General features: G+C 31.4%; 1 protein-coding gene across 6 annotated transcripts; it reads right to left on the reverse strand.

The window, feature by feature from the left end:
• Positions 1–6,420: 6,420 nt before the first annotated feature.
• On the reverse strand, positions 6,421–13,061 carry LOC137829961 (casein kinase 1-like protein 6). 6 transcript variants are annotated; one of them, XM_068637008.1, is made up of 15 exons: positions 12,676–13,061; positions 12,311–12,526; positions 12,160–12,200; positions 11,405–11,474; positions 10,978–11,126; positions 10,789–10,884; positions 9,234–9,304; positions 8,797–8,858; positions 8,614–8,677; positions 8,425–8,509; positions 7,953–8,079; positions 7,741–7,814; positions 7,604–7,667; positions 7,258–7,391; positions 6,421–7,013 (listed from the first exon to the last, which is right to left on the reverse strand). In XM_068637008.1, exons 2-15 carry the CDS (start codon positions 12,384–12,386, stop codon positions 6,765–6,767), a joined length of 1,362 nt encoding a protein of 453 aa, XP_068493109.1. In that variant the 5' UTR covers positions 12,387–12,526; positions 12,676–13,061; the 3' UTR covers positions 6,421–6,764. The 6 variants fall into 6 exon arrangements, with proteins under 6 accessions (XP_068493109.1, XP_068493105.1, XP_068493107.1 ...); XM_068637004.1 differs by having other exon boundaries at positions 7,604–7,670; XM_068637006.1 differs by having other exon boundaries at positions 12,311–12,424; positions 12,527–13,061.
• Positions 13,062–14,203: the final 1,142 nt, after the last annotated feature.

Raw genomic sequence — 14,203 nt, forward strand, 5'->3', positions numbered from 1 at the left:
TAAAAAGTTTAACAACTTCTATAGAGTAAGGCATTTTATTGTTCATGATACTACACAACACAATAAAGTTCTTGAAAGGATGAACAAAACTTATTAAAGAGAAAAAGGAGCATGTTGCCACATTCTAGTTTGGATATGAACACGTGTTATCTAGTGAATCATTCTCCTTCTACGACCATTCAGTTCAAAAGTCTAGTGAGATCTAGACGTGTAAGCTTGCTAACAACTTAAAGTTGAAAGTGTTTGGGTACTATGTAGGTGAAGGTAGGCTTGAACCCACGGAGTATTCACTGGCTATGGGAGAGGAGTGAAAGATTTTAGAGTATATGTCTGAGAAACAAGTGATTGTTAGTAGAGACATTATGTTTGATTAAGTCTTTATGATTCATAGACAATATTAAGAAGCACTGTGTGAAATGACTGGAGAGTCGAAAAGAATTGGGAACAAGTGGAGTTTTATTTGAATGAATCATTTTATTGACATGTGGCATCCATAGAGGATACACCTAATCATCTAGTTTAACAACACTTGTTTGACCCTCAAACTTCTGTTCTAAGGTTCCAATGGCAACAACAACTAGAGATTAGTTTGATGTCCTTTTGCCCTATGCATTGGTCATAGTGGAGAAGGTGAAGTCGTTTAAGCCAACTACATTTCATGAGATAGTCACTTGTTTGAGGGCGACAATTCAATTATGGTCATGCATGAAGCGATGGAATCTTTGTAGAAGAATGAGACTTGGGAGTTGTTGAAGTTTTCTAAGGGCTAAATTAAGAAGATCACTTTTGACGTGTTTATTAAAGCATCTACATAAGAGTTTGTGAGGTTCAAGGCTTGGAGCCAAGGTCTATAGTCAAAAGAAAGAAGTGGATTACAATGAATTTTTTTTTTCTTTGATAGTCAAACAACCTTCTATTAGGATCTTGCTTGCTCTTTAATAGTAAGCCAAGATATGGAGCTTGAACAAATCCATAGTGATCTTTTTGCATGGCTAGTTGGAGGAAGATATTTTGATGCATAAACCGAAAGTTTTTGAGGTAGCTAGTAAGGAAAAATATGTTTGTAAATTGAAGACGTTGTTGTATAAACATAAAAATCTCTTAGAGAGTGATATAAGATGTTTGGTCAATTCATTATCTCGTAGGGGCACAATAGAGATCTTTATAATCCATGTGTTTATATAATAAGGTTGAGAATGTTGAGTTTGTTTTGAAACTATAGATACATGACATGTTGATAGCCTCTCATGATAAGATTGAGATCAGAAGGTTAAAGATACTACTCTTTAGTGAATTTGAGGTAAAGGATATGGGAAAAATGAGAAGATGTTACAGATAAATATCAAGAGGGATCAAGCCCAAAAGAAGCTATTTCTTCGCTAGAAGAAATACATTCAAAAGGTGTTGAGACATTTTGGGATGCAATGTGCTAAAGTCGTGAACACACCTCTGACAATTGGCATATGTCTTTTTGAGATCAATTCTACTTAAGTCGATGAGGAGAATATGTTCCTTGCTCAAACAGTTAGTCTAGAGAGTAGATATGTAAAAAAAAAAACCTAGGAAGTAACATTAACAACTTGTGAAGCAGATTCTAAGATACCCAAAGGGAACCAAGGACATTGAAACTATTTTCAAGGGTGATTCATAGTGTACTTTGGTAAGGTTATCACATTCTAACTTTGTTGTGGATATGACAACTACATTGTCCATAACAGATTATGCTTTCATAATTGACATGTCATTGATTAATTGGAAAGTTATTCCCCCACCAATAGCATTCTTGTCAACCATGTTAGCAGAAGCGACTAAGCAGGGTACACGGTTGAAGGGTTTAATGGGCAATATAGGATTTTCTAAGGGGAAGATGACCATCTTCTAGGATAGGCTAAGACAATTTTTTTGACTAAAGATCATATACAACATGGTAGGAAAAAACATATTGATGTCAAATATCACTTCCTTTGTATTAAAGAGAGGATACATGTGAAAAAAAATCGAAACTAAAGAGAATTCAACAAATGTCTTTATAAAACTATTTCCTAAGAACAAGTTCATGCATTGCTTGTACTTGTTGAACATAGATTTTGGTAATAGTTGTAGAAAGAGGTTGTGGTCCAATGTGGAATTTTTTATATCTTAGTGCATTAAACATTTTTAGGGTAACGATTTGGTTGTGATGTGATCCTAAAAAAATTGAGTTTTCACCTCAAGGAAAGCTTATAACAAATGTCACTAAAAGACAAGATGAAAAATATAAATTTTGTAAAAGTATAGAAAATAAATTGCATAATAAATATTGTGTGAATATTGACATTACTTGGCTAAATGTGCATTCAACTTGTACATATAAAGGGTTAGCTAGTCTTAAGGTAGAATAATGAAGGAGTGACATCCAAACATTCATAGGGTTTCTTTAGAGAAAGGAATCAAAGTCTCACATCCCTCTTCACCTTGGTCAACTCAAAATCAAAGGCCTATATAAAGAAACTCAAGTGAGTGTTATAACACAACTTTATTAGAATTCAATATATGAGTGTTTGAGTTTGAGAAAAGTGTGATTTTTTTTCTCTCTAGATAATTTCTAGTACTTTCTCAATGTTCAAGTGACGTCATTCTCCCTTATGTTCTCTAGATGGTACTTTTTAGCTTATCCAAGTAGGAGCTAGGACTTTCTTGATCTTTTAGTGGTTTTCTTTATCTTATTCAAGGTGGAAGGCCTTGAGAAGATCACATTCATCTTTTTCTGACTTCAAGTAGAAGACACCCTTTTTAGTAAGTGCTTCATTTCCTTTCTTATTCAATTCTTTTATCCATTCTCATTTTTTCGTTTCTTTTCTCTAAAAAATAATACAACATAACCCTTTTCTTGTTGAAGCTCTCATTCGACCACTAACATACACCAAATCGAAAACCAAGAACCAACCAAATCCTCCAAGAAACCAAACAAGATAGTTTGTGGTTATCCACCTTTTAACCCACTAAAACACCACCAAATTTAAGAAACCTACACCATTCTCTCCCTCATACATTTTGCAACAAACCCAACCATCAAAGAATCCAATCTTGAACCTAATACACCTTAGCCTATATTGATCATAGCTTCCGCAAATCTTTACCAATTGTTAGTTCCAAGAATCATCCATGATTCTTCCAAGATATATCTTAAACATTACCTAACCTTTTAGACACCCTTATCCTTCCATAAGCACACAAACCACAACCTACCCAAGCTAAGAACCACTTAAGAAGTCATCTAATCAATCCAAACTAAGTGATTATTCTTTTATCTTTCTTATCTTTTTGTGTTGAATTGTGTAGCATGCAAGTGGAAAGATCTGGAACCTCATCATATTGTAGGCGTCTTGTGAGTAGATAATTTAATGACAAATTATAGATCATCTGGTGAACTAGTAACCATTGTAAATTGTTTATTTGTTAGTTAGGATTTTATTTTTCATTTTTACCTCACTAGTTGTTTTGTGTCCCTTTTTCAAGGATGGGTTGTACACCAAAATAAGATATGAGATTCAACTTACGCTTATCTTGGGTAATGCACAAGATGATTTATTCTTTTTTATATTTATGTTGCTCTTTTATCTTGTCTTTATTAGGCTTGATTTGTAGTTAGCTTTCCATAGTATTTTTAGAACTATCAAAACAAACTATTCAACCTCACCCACCACGAATTAGTGAGTTTATAAAAAAATTCAAATTTTTAGTTTTTCTTTTTTATAATTTTTTTTCTTAATATGATAATTAAAATCAAATTCCAAATTACAGGAATAATCATGAAATAAAATTATCATATTAATATGCACATAATGACAATGACATATATATATATATATATATATATTAAATATCATATTAATATGTATTTGACAGTTTTGAATTTATTTTGGCATATTATTTAAACAACTTATACATCTTGTACTTCAAAATTTTAATATTTTCTTTACATGTAGAATGATCTGTCTTTAAATAACAAAATTGAATGGCTCTAAAATTTATCCATGGATCAAGAATAACATCAATATCAAGAATGTCACAATAATGATCTCAATACTAACTAAACTTGATCATCATACTCAATGTCATATCTTTAATTGTCGGATCATCACCTTATACAACAAAGAAGTGGTGAGGGAGAGGGAGAGTAAGAGAGAAGAACGAGAACTTGTGAGTCGTGCATATTTTCTTCACCCCATTTTTTTTAATTATATTGGACTATTTTGTGTATTTTGTTTAGGTTTTTTAACATGTTGTAAGTATAGTTTATCGTACTATCTTATATTATAAAAATAGTTTAATTACCTTTTTGGTTCCTACATTTAGGGTCAATATTGAATTTACTACGATTGTTTAAAAAAAATCAATTTGGTCCCTTCTGTTCAATTTCCACCAACAACAATTGATGATTTGGCACACACAATGTCATTGGTATGCAAAATGTGGATTGTGTAGTTAGAACACATGGTATGTCCACGTAGGCACCTACATTTAGGGTTTTATCTTCTTCGCACTTGGGGTTGTGGTGGGGGAATGGGTCAGGGGTGGTGGCGACGGGTTTAGGGTTTTATCTTCCTCCCATTTAACCTTCATTTTCCATCTCAAATTTACCATGGAACCCTGATTCAGTTAACCCTTTTGTGCGTCGCAATAAGTAAGCTTTGTTGGGTTTTTTGAAAAGGATTGCGTTTCCAAATGGACACTGTCAATCCCTTTGATTTGTTGGATTTAATTACCTTTGAGCTCCAAATATACCATTTTAGCATTATCCAACAATTAAATTACTCTATGAGAAATCATTAGGTTCACATATGATCTTAAAAGGTCAAAAGTATAACATTAAATCTCGCACACCTAACATAAAAGTTCACATTAGGATCTTGATTGTGTTGTCGATCCTGTCAGAACAAACGGACTATGATATATAATTTATATGATAACTTATTGTACATTGTATATCTAATCGATTATGTTATAGAATTATATATATAATCGATTATATTTTATACATAGTCAATTATTTATATAAATTTTATAATATCTTATTATAATAATAATATCATAAATATATTTATAATAATAGAAAATATTATTATTAATAGCAATATAAATATTAAAATAATAATAATATTTAAAATTAATATATAAAATTATAAAATTAATAATATTATTATTAATTAAAATAAAATTTTAAAATAATGATAATAAATATAAATTAAAAACTTAATAATAATTAAATATATTTATTAAATAATAATAGTTTTATTTGTATAAAATATTTAATAATATTTTAAATAAAAATAAATAATAATAATTAATAAAAATAAAAATAAGTATAATTATTTATATAATTATTTATATAAAAATTATATAATAATATTTTTATTATTAATTATAAAAAATATGTAAATAAATAATTTTTTTATTATTTAAAAAAAAATTGAAAAACAAGGATAAATTTGTAAACTTAATTTTACACCTAAAAAATTGAAAATTCTTCACAAACATCATATCACTCACAAATTTCAATAAATTTTTCTCACAAATCTAGTTTAACATTCTCCAATTCAAACAACACACACTTTCTTCATATTTTTCTCCTAAATCATTTTAAATTCACTTCTCTAATTTCACTCTCTAATTCAAACAAAGGATAAAAGTTCGACAAATAGTTCCTTTACCGCATAAAAAATATACTTAAGTCAAGAAAACTAAAAGGAATTAAATGCATATTTACTTTCTACATCTTCGAAAAATGTATATTTACTTTAAAAAGGTTTATATAAATTAAATTCCTTTACAATAATATTTATAACAGAATACTTGCACTGAAAAATAACTAAAACATATTCATAATCTTTTACAATATAATTGACTTTAAAAAATGATAAAAGTTCTTTATGGACTTGTCTTTTTACGTCTAAAATCTTCAAATTACTTTTTCCGTGATTGCACATTCAGGTTATTATACACATATTAAGAACAATAATAAAGACATCACTTGCTGAAGTCATTTAACTAAAACAATTTTACCCTTTTCATAGATATATTACTTTGAATAACAAAAAGAAAATAATTAATTTAAGAATATATGAGGAAAATATATAAATGTTTTATTAAAAAGTGAGAACATAAGTCAAATCAAAACTTTTATAGAATTATGTTGGAGTGGAGAGAGTAATAATTAGTAATAGTAGTAATAGAAAATAACCTAGAGAACCAAGTTGAAGAATAAATAAAGTACGTAATTAGCTAAAACTCATTTATTTGTGTGGAGTTTATGCAATCAGAGATTTGCATTTCCTCTTATTTCTTACTCTTGTGTTACTGTTGGCATGAGTAAGGTATGTAATACTGCTCCAGTTTTCCTTTAGCTTAAGTTAAAATGATGTTAAAAATAGAAATGAGTAGCTGGTGAATAATTCCATTCTTAAGGGCAGTGTTAATATGTAACATAGGAGCAGTGTTAATATGTAACATAGAGGCAGCGTTGGAGCTCATTGTTAAGAAACAATAACATGGTCTCATCTAGTACAGTAATTAAATATAAGAAAGAATCTTAGTTGAATTCTCTTCTGGACGTTACAGTGGCTGAGAAACCTTTTGAAGCAATTCTGGGGGTAGAAAAAAAGTCCACCTTGGTCCAAAACTGGTACAAGGAGATGAAGTCATTATGACTTCCGTTCTTTGGTTTCTTGCATCTCAGGTGTGTCATACAGAAATGGAAACAAAAGGACACACCCTTCACTTAATTACTTCCTGATGTTGAGGAGCTCAAAGCTCCTCAGAGTATCATCACGGTGGCCTCTGGCGGAGGAACCGCGTGCATGATTTGCTTGTTTGGTGTCGTAGGCCGGTTGAACTCTATGAACACCAGATGGACGGCTCCCAGTTATGGTTGGCCTGCCAGTATGGTCACCTGAGGAAACTGGCTTGTTTGATGTGATCATGGCTCTTCTAGAACTGCTGCCATATCGACCACTATTGTGCTGTCCATAGTGCTGTCAATAATAACAGAATCAATAATATAATAACAGAATAATATAAACTATAGGCTAAGCCCATTACATTCAACACTCATCATATTCTGCACAAATTTTAAGAAGAAAATTGAGATTTTTTTTAATTATAATAATTTAAACTGGAAACAGGAAGTGAAATAAGTTGTCAAACAATACTCTAATATTCTCATATGAAAAGCATCAAATGGTGGTTAATATACTATTGTTAGATAAACAATATTACCAAATCCTTTTGCATCGGTACATCTTCAAAACTCCTCTGTTTGATGTGATCAACATGAGGACTTGAACCTGCAGGATTCCTCCTGGAGAATGCTTCAACTGCACCAGAGAATTTCTCTCGAATGTCTTTCCCAACTGAAAGAAATTGAATGACCCAAAATGGAATTTGAGAACATTGAACTAGTTTAAATATTGATGTGCACCATGAAAAGGATAATTATAGCTGACTGCTTTCATATAACGATTTTGAGCCACAGCATATATTAAATTTAAAAGTTTGACCGCCCAAGTTCAGGCTCATTAGGACTCAAAACTTCTGTATCTTATTCAGCTGAAAGAGAATGAACCTGAGATTTTTTCTGGCTTTTGTACATGTGGACTTGCTTGCATAGCTGCCTTGCCAGTGACATGCTGCTATTACAACAACAGTAAGTGACCAACAACAGAAAACATAACCAAAATTTGCAAGCACAAACGTACTAACCCGCCCTCTTGAGCTGCTACTGATCTGTGGATACTTTAACATAGTCCAGTCAAAAATGTAGTCAAACTGATAGCCTATATAAACAATGACAAGATCAATTTACAACCACTAAATACACTAAAAGTTTCTAGTAAAACATACAGCATTCATTGTCCCATATATTTTGGGGACATACTGATGAAAACCATCCGGGCTAGGATAGCATCACATACCTTCTCTAATAAACAGGTCTCGGAAAAGTCTCTTTAAATATGAATAATCTGGTTTGTCCTCAAATTGCAATGATCGGCAATAGTGGAAGTATGATACAAATTCAGTGGGATAAGATTTGCAAAGCACCTGTTTATACAAGCACATTATTCAACAGGATCAATAAAATCAAAAAAGGATGAGACAGAAGAGGAATATTTACGGGTTATGCAAGTGCCTACTGTTGAAAGCAAGGATTAATATAGGGTTAAGAATAAAAAAGTGGACATCAACCCGAGGGCATTTGGTCATCTAAGTATTTAATAGAAATAGAATACTTTGTTCAAAATGCCCAAACTATTGTGAAGCTGGCTTCAAGCCTGGCCTTTCCTATAAGCCTCAATGGCATCAGAATATCTAACCTAACATAGTATCAAGTCAAGATCCAGAGTTACTTTCTCCCGAAAACCTGACAGATCCAGATAGTCATAATACCTCTATGGGAGTGGACACCTTTGTCTCACTGATTTTATCATATTTTTGTTTTTTGGTGCCAGCCTTAAGTCCTTGCCAGGGAAGACTGAAAAAGGAAAATGTAAGAAAGAAATCTGATGGTAAGAAAATTATGTAATAACATCAAACCTCTTAAAGTCAAAAGGTAGAAGCATTTCTCAATTATCTAACCTTCCTCTTAAGAAATACATGAGCACATAACCAAGAGATTCCAGATCATCCCTTCTGCTTTGTTCTACCAGTTAAATAAATATAATTAGCTTATACAAAACATTCAAGTCTAAAAATAATGTAATGATTTACCACTAATCTTTTGTTGTCAGCAGAAAAAAATCAGCACAAAATATTACTCACCAATTCCAATATGAGTATTGACACTTGCATAGCGTGCTGTACCTGTAAGGTTCTTGTTTTCCCTATACACGGAAAATACATACAATTATTACAACAACTGATTGAGATCGAGGAGGATATATTTCAAACAACAGAACTCCAATACTGTGAGTTGGGTTTGGGTGGGTATCACATATTATTCTACCAGTGGTAATTTGGTGGAGCAAGTTCAATGATAATAATAATTAGTATTATTAAGGTACAAAAGTAACACTTTCATTTAAGTGCAGAGTTTCCAATAGAAGACAGCAGAAATGCATAACAACCTAGCAAAGTGATCAAATGCATACAAACAAAGAGGGGAAGATCAGTGCAATTATTAATATAGGCTAGGTTTGCTTAAGTGTTGATGTTTGACAAAATATTGCACCCTCCTTAAATAATGACACCGAACCAACCTGTATGGTATGTGCCTATGAGTCTGAAGATCCCTATACTTTTTTGCAAGGCCATAATCAATGGCATACACCTGAAATAACACACAGAAGGACGTATAATTAAAAAAACTGAAATTTGAACATGTAACTAAGTTATTTCTTATCAAAATAAGTCAAACATTTTATTTTAGTTGGACAACACAATTGGATTCTATTATAACATAGATTGGAATTAAAAGATGGGTAAAACAAGTCATGTATAACATCCATAAGTTAAAAGAATGAAAGAATGTTACAAACCCATAAAAGGGATATGAGAATTGAGAGAAACAAAAGAAAGGAACAAACTTGTTGAATGACTAAGAATATCCTCTTCACAAAGGATTTCCCATTTCATACTAACTCTATAATTTTTTTAATGAATACTTCCATATCCTCGTTGCCCCTATTTATCTGACCAATGGCCAAACCGCAAGATGTGATTATGTTATCCCCAGTAGGTGCTCCTCCTACTTTATTCAATGTAATATTCATAATCTTATATATTTTCTTGAATCATTCTTTTTGTTGGCACTTTATTACCCAATGTAGACTGTGCTGTAAATTTTCCTTTTGAGCTTGAGACACCTTTCAATCAGAAAAAAGATGCACGTCTATTTACTCCACTTCACTTTTGTTAAAGCCAGTTGTTGAAGATTAGAAAAGAAGTTATTCTTGTATAAAATATTCTAGTGATTATTTTTTAGAGATTTTAAAAAAGAAATCTAATTTATTTTGTTTACAATCATAAGAATAAAAATTCTTTAAGAACTGCAGTTGATTTTACAAGAAGCTATTCAAAGCAGCTTCTGATTTTAATCATATTTAATATTCTTTTCAACTTCTGGTAATATTTTTAAAAGCTTACACAAACACCTGAAACTAAAATAAGCAATTATTTATTAAAAAGATGTCACTCTTTAACAAAAAGAAGCTATAACAAATGAGCCCTTAATCATAAACCATGTGATTCTAAAGCTTCTCCCAACAACTTGAGTTTACCATTTGTTCTTTCTAAACATGATTTCAATTTATTCTTTCTAAACACTATTTCACTATGACGATATCATCTACAAAAAGCATATATCGAGGCATTGGCTCTTGGATAATAAGAGCTTTCAATAACAAAGCATATATTGAGGTATTGGCCCTTGGATGTACTCAACAAGAACTTTCAATAACAAGGCATAAACATTACAGCTCAAAAATGACCCTGCCATGTTTTTGAACTTTGAACACCAGTTTTAACATCCATCATACATATCCTTGAAAGCTCAAATCAAACATATGAAACACGATTCAACAAACTCTTCTCTAAGTCAAAGTCTTCCAGAAGACTTGTTTTACCCTATCATAAGCTTTTTCTAGGCCAATGAAAATTATATGTAGGAATGTAGGTTGTTTAGGTTCTTCTATTCCTCTTCATTAAACATCACAAAATAGATATACTGCTTCAACATTAGATAAGGGAATAGAAAAGAAAGAAAAAAAATAAGCAAACAAAAATCAGAAGAATTTATCTTCAACAATAACATACTTGATTTGCTTTCCGTCCTAAACCCATTAAGAAATTGTCGGGCTTGATGTCACGGTGAAGGAAACCTCTTGAATGCATATATTCAACTCTGTTAATCTGAAAAGAAAAAGAAAAACATTAAACAAATAACACATTAGTATAACTTTTTAAAGTACCTTCTTGGGAAAAAAAATTGCCATACAGACTTACTAACTGATCAGCAAGCATTAACACAGTCTTCAGTGTGAACTTCCGGTTACAATAATTGAATAAATCTTCCAGACTTGGTCCAAGAAGGTCAATAACCATGACATTGTAGTCTCCCTCAGTTCCAAACCACTTGAGGTGGGGAATCCCCGCTTCATAAAGGAGGCATATTCAATTACTCAAACATAAAATGTTGATTGTTTTCTATCATGTATTTTCAATATTTTGTTTAGAAGGCAAGGTTTGAGACTAATAGTTCTTTCTGATTTCATTTCTCGACTAGAAGATCCAGTGTACCAATCATGTCAACAGGATTAAAGAAAACAGCGAGAAATATATCATATAAGTAAATATAAACATTATGACACATTTAATTAGATAATACTTTTAGTATCCTAGATATTAAAAAGAAAGAGCGATGTAGACTTACTTCCTCCTTGAAGAAGCATATACAGTTTTGACTCATAGTGAAGCTGTGGATGCCTGGTCTTCACAGGCTCCTGGAATTTTTTGAGAGAACAAGATGGCATTGTTAGAAATTTGAAATGTAGAATATCATGAGTAATTAATACCATTAACTAGTAACAAAAAAATTATCTCCAAAACCAGTAAAATATGAAGAGGAGACCAGTATAAACTATGTTGTAAAAATATGAAGCAAAGTGAGTATCCAGCAGCTGCAAGACAAAGTGCAAAGAAAACAATATGACACTCCACATGTCACTTCAAGCATAAGAACAGATCATCCACTTATTGTTCAAAAGTTAATCCTCAACAGCAAGAGACCAACAGCAAGACATGACATTTCTTTTATTATTTACTTCAATCATAAATCATTACTCATGTCAAATTCCATCTATCGTTGTTGGTTGTTGGAACTCCCGTAGCATCAACAAAAAATTCAGGACATTTCACATCCAAAGTGACAATGTCTACTGCATAGAATAACAAAGGACCCCATAGAACGTAGAAGTAAACCAGATTAAAACAAGGTGATGATTAACATCATTATGCATATTTAAGATAATATAGTATAAATACAATCTGAACCACCAGAAAGAAAAACACAAATATATCAAGCGATCTCCAGAAATTCATGAAAGATTTCAATATAAAAAAAAAAAAAAGTGTGGCGTATCCAGACAGACAGAAAAATGGTCAAAAGCTTCAAGAAAATTAACATACCAGCTTAACAGCCACCTCCTCTCCAGTTTGTATATTAACACCTAACATAAGACAGAATATAACTTAACATTTTTTACAGCAACAAAAACGCAAAACGATACAATAAAAGGCATATAAACAAAACAAAAAGGGAAAAGAAACATGAGCATACCTAAATAGAGCTCCCCAAAAGACCCACTCCCAATTTTCCTTCCCAATTTAAACTTGCCACCAATCACATGCTCCATAATGAAACGACCTTCAACACACCTCCAACCAGCAGCAGCTGCAATGATCTTTTATTCTGCTCAGATTCGTGCCCAATTCAAAGTGATTGTGACAATCCCAAACAGAGAGGAAAAAAAACACTCCACACCCACAGATTCACCTGAGTCAACAAAATATCCTAACTTTCTTCAAAGACCCACCCAAATCCAATGAGATTTCGCAGCCAAGTCAAATTAGTACCAATTCAGGGTATCCGGGACAAAAGGGTACACAAAAACCGAATCAAATTGAAGAAATTTACACCACCACCTTTAATGAGGATGAAATTGTTATCAAGAACACAACACCGCTTCCTCCAGCTACATTCCTTCACCCCAAATCAATCACCCCAAGAAAGCACGAATTGAGGCCGCAATTTCAGAAAAATAGGACCCCATTGACTCAATAAAAACAGAATCCTTGACGTACAGGAACCCCAAAAGGGGCCAAAAAATGAACTTTTTCGCCAAACGGGTTGGGAAAGCAAAAGGGGAGGAGGAGCCTGTGAAAGATCAGAGAGGAAGAGACAAAAATGGTTCCACAAATAAGAAAGCAAGGAGATGAAGGGAGGAAGCTGGTGTGGTTTGGTGCGAGGAGAGAGAAAGATGAGAGAGAGAGAATGAAGATGAAGAATGTGAACGGAAAAAACCAAGCATGAGGATTATAGGAATCCTGTTTCCTTTTTTTGGTTGGATTTTTATTTTTTATTTTTTATTTTTAAATGAATTCAATTTTACCTGAAGTTTTTAGACTTATTGTTATTTTTTTAAAATTGTTTTTAAATAATCTGATTTTTTTTTTTTACTGAGTTTGTTTTTTTTGTCTGTTGACAAAAAATCAGAAAAAGAGACGTAAGGTTACCCGATTCCTGCTCTGTCTGCCCCATGTTTGTGCTGCCAAAAAAAACAGTTTTTCTTAATTTCTTTACATATTTTTTATTTTTTCTGTTATTTTTCTCATTCTTGTCTTTTTCTGTTATTTTTCTTTCATTTTTTTTTCCTTTTCTATGTCTGCGTACATTGCTACGGAATAAGGTCAATTATGATAGTCTTTTTACTTGGCAAAACATTTGGTGGCTATTGCTCCTTTTAATAATTGGAGAAACTTATAGAATTAGTTAGGTTTAAGTAACTTTATAATTAATAGTAGTTTCTTTTACTTTTCCACTTTATATTTCTTTCTCTATAATACATTATAGTTTCTGTTGCAGTGCTGTTGCATTCCTCCCTCAAATAGAAATAAACTAAAAGAATCAAATACAAATTTATAGGGACAGAAGCTTGGTGAATTAAATAAAACAAATGCACTGACGAAGGAAAAAAAATAAAATAAATCTACCATGAATAAATCAATTACAAATTTTTTTTTAATAATAATTATACTAATAATAAAAATATGACCAAGAGAGATTCAGTGTTGTATTTTACTATTTCTAGCTCAATTTTCACTTAAAATTAAAAGAATATTAAATTAACAAGATATAATAAATAATATATTATAAAATAGAAAATAAATGAATAAAAGATAATAGAGATGAACAGTAGAAGAAAGAAAAATGATATAAGAATGAATATCTCTTCTATTATATATTAAAATCAAAACAAATAGTATGAGAATATATAAAACAGTACACTCATTCTAGGTCTAGCTAAAGATAAAGAATCAATTAATAAATACTAAAATCAACAAAAACAAAAATAAAAATTATTCACATTTATAAAAAGAAATAACTAAGAATTAAAAAAGAGACAATTAATATTAATATTAATATCCTTATGTAACTAACTCTTTATTATTG

This window comes from Phaseolus vulgaris, chromosome 7 (assembly GCF_000499845.2).
Source record: "Phaseolus vulgaris cultivar G19833 chromosome 7, P. vulgaris v2.0, whole genome shotgun sequence".
Classification (NCBI taxonomy): domain Eukaryota; kingdom Viridiplantae; phylum Streptophyta; class Magnoliopsida; order Fabales; family Fabaceae; genus Phaseolus; species Phaseolus vulgaris.